Raw genomic sequence first — 5,329 nt, forward strand, 5'->3', positions numbered from 1 at the left:
GGAAATTTTCCATTTTTATTGAGAAGAGTTTAAAGTTTAAAGAATTGTATTTCTGTATGGTTCTGCATCTCCAGGTGTAATGACAGATTAGCAGAGTGAAATAAACTTGGCTGATGGAGTTGGGATGGAAAGTCTGTGAACCAACAGAAAATTTTTGTTTGACGATTTGAGGAGGGTCTGGATGAGTGAGATCATAGGTGACATTGTTTTGTAGTTCTGCTTCTTACTTCTTTTCCCCCCACCCTTTTTTTTCTTTGTTGTTGTTGTTAAAGGAATCCATTTATCCCCTCAGGAATTTCATAGAGAAGTAGAACAGTATTTGTCTCAGGCCAGTCAAGGACAAAGTGATACCATCTTGCTGGACTGTAGGAACTTCTATGAAAGTAAAATTGTAAGTGCTGTTTGCCTGCTTCTTGCAGTGTGCTGGGGTGAAGCACTTAGCATTGTGAGTGTGTAATCTTACCGGAAGAAGAGATTCCATATTCCACATTGACTGTAATGTGTACAGAGTTCATTTTAGTAATGAATATTAGACACAAGCAGTAGAGGACCTGCTCAGCAGCTCAGCGTGGAGCCTGCCCAGCTATGTGCTTATACAGCTTGAGGCACAAAGAACACAAAATGGTCCATTCCACATTAGCAGTGAATACCTAATAGTTTGAAGCGAAAGTAGCATTATCTGTAAGGATGATTTTCAGCATTTTTTGCCTTGTTCCATATGTCAAAAAGAATAGGCGCATCCTGCTGTCAGAACCACCACATCTCCCACGCTGTTGTGGCTTGTCCTATCTGACAGTTCTGTTCTGCTTAGCTCTCTTTTATGTTTGGATATACTGGGTTTCCAGAATCCTACAGATTTTAACAGGGGGGTTAATACAGGTGAGGAGCTGCCTAAAATGGCTGCAGTGAGCTGAGTGTTCTGGCCCAAAGGTTTCTTACTTCCTCTAGTTTGAGACACAGACCTTACCAATAAGACTGCTTGTAACCAGTTGCATGGCCATCTCTTGTTATTGCAGGGTCATTTTCAGGGCTGTCTGGCTCCAGATATCAGGAAGTTCAGCTATTTTCCAAGCTATGTAGATGAAAACCTGGAGCTTTTTAAAGACAAGCGTGTTCTGATGTACTGCACAGGAGGGATTCGTTGTGAAAGAGGCTCTGCTTACCTAAGGAGCAAGGTAAGATGTCTTTCTGAGGCCACCAGTGTCAGGGAGTTGAGACTGCTTTAAGGGCACCTGTCTTTTCTTTTGCTGGTAAATTCTTACTGTGCACAAACTGCCTAATGCACAAGTGGGGAGATAAAGGTCTCTGACACATGCTTGCCTCATGCTGTCTGTCAAGGACATGGATCGTTTAATGCAGCTCAGTATGCTCTGTGTGGACTAGTGTCCTGTGTGTGCTTTTTGAAAATAATTATATAACACATTTGCTGAGAAGAGGTATTTTAAGTCCATTGTAGGAGTGTTATAGGAGGGCTTGAGAACATTCTGCAGTATTTTCACAGACTCTGTCTGGGTTATGCTCTGTGATCATTACTGCAAAGCTTGAGCATCTCAGAGTGGTGAAAATCAGCCAGTCAGTGCTTTCCCAGTGTCAAAGAATTACATCCAGCACTCATCATTGTTGTAGTTGTGGTTTTCATCCCACTCTTCTCCTGGATCCTTCCCTCAAGGATCAAGGGAGCAGAACACATAAATGTTCTCCAGACATTTAAACCTTGATTTTTTTTTTCTCTGCTGCATCAATGTGAACCCTGAGGAATTCTGCTTCTGCGAACACCTAACTACATAAAACCAGAATAAACAGCAGTTCACAGAGGTTCAAAAACATTTGATCTGTGATGCAGCAAACTTGCCTCGGGTGAGGAGGTTACCAGCTTCTTTGGACTGTAACATTAAATGCACAATTGGGTTCATGTAAACAAGCCAGCATTGTGCAGCTGCCCAGTAATCCCTGGTGGCACTGCCTAGCATTGTGGGTGCACATGGTGCCATATGGTGGTCACTGAGAAGCTGCTGCTTTTCACTGACCCCGGCATTTAACATTTGCTTTGGGAACTCTGCCACACCACCACTGCTGCGGTCTCCTTCAGCTTTTCTGCTAATATGCTTTAAACAGGCAGTGTGCAGAGAGGTTTACCAGCTAAAAGGTGGAATTCACAAGTACCTGGAAGAATTTCCAGATGGATTCTACAGGGGGAAGCTGTTTGTATTTGATGATCGTTACGCCATTTGTTCCAATGAAGATATCATCTCAGGTAGGACTAGATAATGTAAGTGCAGATGGCTGGGAAGCTATTGCAATCATTTCCAGAGACATGCAGGATAGGGACATCAAACTGGTCTATGTAGTTCTTCCTCATACTTGGTTTGATCTTTTAGTGCTGTCACTTTTCATGATGACTATCAGTTCTATGGCTGTAACACATAAAACAGAAGTGAGAGAAAAGAGGGTCACTAAAAAGAGTTCACTAAAACTGGAGCAGTAAAAGGGAAGTATCCCCTGCAGAACAGCTGCTATTACGAGCCATCTGCACCTATGGAGATATATGTCAAGCACTACTGCTGTCGTTGCCCACAATGCTGATCAGACTGCTTGGCCAACTGACTGAAGTTTTAAATAGTTCTCCTGCTGCCAGCAGTTCTCTGCTCCAGTAATCTCACAGAACATCAACAAAAGACTGCCAGGCACTGGCAGAGTGGTGCCACTATGCTCTACAGCACTTTGTTATTTTCAAGCTTTAAAAAGTTTCTGTAGCCAGTAGAATTTCGGTAACCTCCAGTTGAAATTGTTAAGAACATTGCCTGGTCTTCTGGCTGGGATTGCTCTTCAGTTACTACAAATGAAATAATCTGTTATCTTCCTGTCAGTTGCCAGGTAGAACAAATAGATGGAATTTGGCTCTAGCCTTTTTTTTTCAGGAAGCAGTGCTGTTTTTCTCTCAGGGTTGGTAAATTTTCTAGCATAAGCTCCTCTTCCTCCTCTGCAATTACTGTATACGTCTTTTTAAGGGGCCTGTGTAGAAACAGAGCACGCTCTGGATACATCACAGCCATCCCAACAGAAGTTGCAAGGGGAAGTGTTGTGGTAGGCACCTTCTTGGTGGTACAGCTAAACGGGGCTGTAGCTTTCAGTTAAAGAGTTAAACCCTCTGATGTTGTGGAAGGACTCTACCAGGGCTGCAAATGACACCCCATCTGCACAAGCCATTGCTTGTAGGTGGAAGGAAGTTCCATGGCACCCCCTTCCCCAGCAGGCAACGTTCCTGCCTACTGGCTTAGCCACCACCTGCATATCTATAATTTTTCTCTTACCAGTAAGAATCTTTAAATCTGTCTGTTCAGAACTAGAGGAAGCATTAGTTAGCACTTTCCTCTTTACCTGAGAGAAAACTGTTCTGACTTTTTTACATCAAAATCAGAAGCTTAAAAATGGACTAGATTCTAGGAGATCAAGCTAAACGGGAATTAAAAACGTGGAAGACAATAGATAGACACTTAAAGGAGAGCTGGCAGCCCCCTGGTGCCATGTCAAACCCTCTGCAAGGGGAACAGCTGGGGCAGTATGGGTGTTAACTTTCTCTTTTCCTCCTCCCTCCAGCATGCAGATACTGTGGGGCGCTGTGGGACCAGTATAAACTTTGTTCCAGCCAGCACTGCCGGCAGCTTGTCCTGACATGTCCAAGTTGTTGCAGCAAAGGTCTTACAGCTTGCTGTCCTGTTTGTCAAGAGAAGGAGCTCATGGTGACTTCAAGGGGCTCAGGACAGACACTTAAAGAGGAGTGTGAATGTACAAGGAGACGGCAAAGGGTACCTATTGAACATGTCTCACAAAGGATGATGGACACAGGAAAAGATTAAGCTGATTCATTAGCTAATCTGACACGTGCTAATGCGAAGGGCTTCTATAACCAAATCCCTATCTGTTAATCAGTTAGGCTTGGAAATCATGAAAATGTGTTGGCTTGAAAAGTCTTGATCATATGCTGCCTTTAAACCTAGAGTATGCCCTGAAAACCGTCCATTATTTGCCTGTAAATTACCAGAGTGCCCAACCCAGCGCTGCAGGATTCCTTTCCTTGGGTACAGTCTTGTAGTGTGGCCTTTACCATGGGGATTTTTGAGCAGAGTATCTGCAATGTGACAGAGCTGCTCACAATTCAAAAGAAACTGAAGGGACACAAGAAGAATTCCATTCTTCCTGCATGGAGATTGATCTGTCTGGTCTCTCCAGTGAACATGCATTTGCTTCAATAGCTAGTAGTAGGGCATGAAAACAGCAGATACGTCAATTGGGTGTGGGTAAATGTCTTGATTAGAGCTGAAGATATTTTCCACGTGCATGTCATCTGCCTGCATCTCTTGCAGTGAGGAGCAAGGGGTAGTTACCGGAAGTCACCGACTTAACTCTTGTGTAAGATGAGCTGAAGGCAACATAAGGACCCCTCTTGTAACTGGAGCAAAGGCCCAGAGATATTGTCAGCCCAGCTGTACTTGTGTGTGAACTGCAGGACAGACAGTAAAAGTAATCCTCATTCCAGTGCCTAGTCTCCCTGGGAACTGTTGTTTCCCTCAACATGTCAGTATATGAAGTATCCAGGGCTCGGCTCTGCTTGCACTAGAAAAAACTGACAGCTTGAAGCATGTTGAAACAGGCACACAGAAAGGGGAACACAGAGCCTGTCAAAGTACCAGCATTATAGCATTGGAAGTGATGTGTGTGTGCATAAATGTCAGCAATGGCTATAAGGCGATTAAAAGATCCCATATCCAAGTTAAATAATTCAGGACCTGGGGAGCATTTGTGCTTTGTAAACATGGGTCAAGTTTTTCAAAAGCTGCAAGATGTTTATGCAGTTTCCAGCACCTGTTAGCAGAGAAATTGTCTTTGAATTTGAAGGGACCCATAGCATATGAGCTCAAAATACTTTTCCACTGCTGCTTTTTGTGCCTGATGCTGTAGAATGTACAGAAAGGATTTATTAGTAGTGTAGAAGATGTGTCTTGACTGAAAAATGTCTTTGATTTCATTGTCATTCTGGGAGCTAAACGGTAGTTAGTCATTAGGTTATCAGTCACTGGTTGTGGTTTTTATTTTACTGGCAGCTGCTTATAAAGGCAAGAAAACAGTTTACTTAGGTTTCTTCAGTCACTCACCAGCAGTTAGGGCTATGTGATTTTCATACAGATTGTGACTTTCCCCCATGGTGCTATTAATTCAGCAAGGCCTCATTGTTGGCTTGACTAGCAACTTCAGTACATGGACACTGGTTCCATTAAAGCCATGGCAAGTATTTCTTCTTGTTTCCAGCACTGCTACTGGGAGATCAACG

The 5,329-nt window shown here is 43.3% G+C and overlaps 1 protein-coding gene across 1 annotated transcript in view; it reads left to right on the forward strand.

Moving 5' to 3' along the window:
• Nucleotides 1–3,946, forward strand: part of TSTD2 (thiosulfate sulfurtransferase (rhodanese)-like domain containing 2) — a gene marked incomplete at its 5' end in the record, with an annotated part of 10,007 nt that extends 6,061 nt beyond the window's left edge. The window contains 4 exons of the mRNA XM_009080701.1: nucleotides 273–391; nucleotides 1,017–1,175; nucleotides 2,116–2,254; nucleotides 3,598–3,946. Of these exons, the coding sequence (XP_009078949.1) occupies nucleotides 273–391; nucleotides 1,017–1,175; nucleotides 2,116–2,254; nucleotides 3,598–3,857 (677 nt within the window). The remainder of the gene's footprint in view (nucleotides 1–272; nucleotides 392–1,016; nucleotides 1,176–2,115; nucleotides 2,255–3,597) is intronic.
• Between the last annotated feature and the right edge of the window lie 1,383 nt (nucleotides 3,947–5,329).

Source organism: Acanthisitta chloris, unplaced genomic scaffold (assembly GCF_000695815.1).
Source record: "Acanthisitta chloris isolate BGI_N310 unplaced genomic scaffold, ASM69581v1 scaffold13798, whole genome shotgun sequence".
NCBI classification, from domain to species: Eukaryota; Metazoa; Chordata; class Aves; order Passeriformes; family Acanthisittidae; genus Acanthisitta; species Acanthisitta chloris.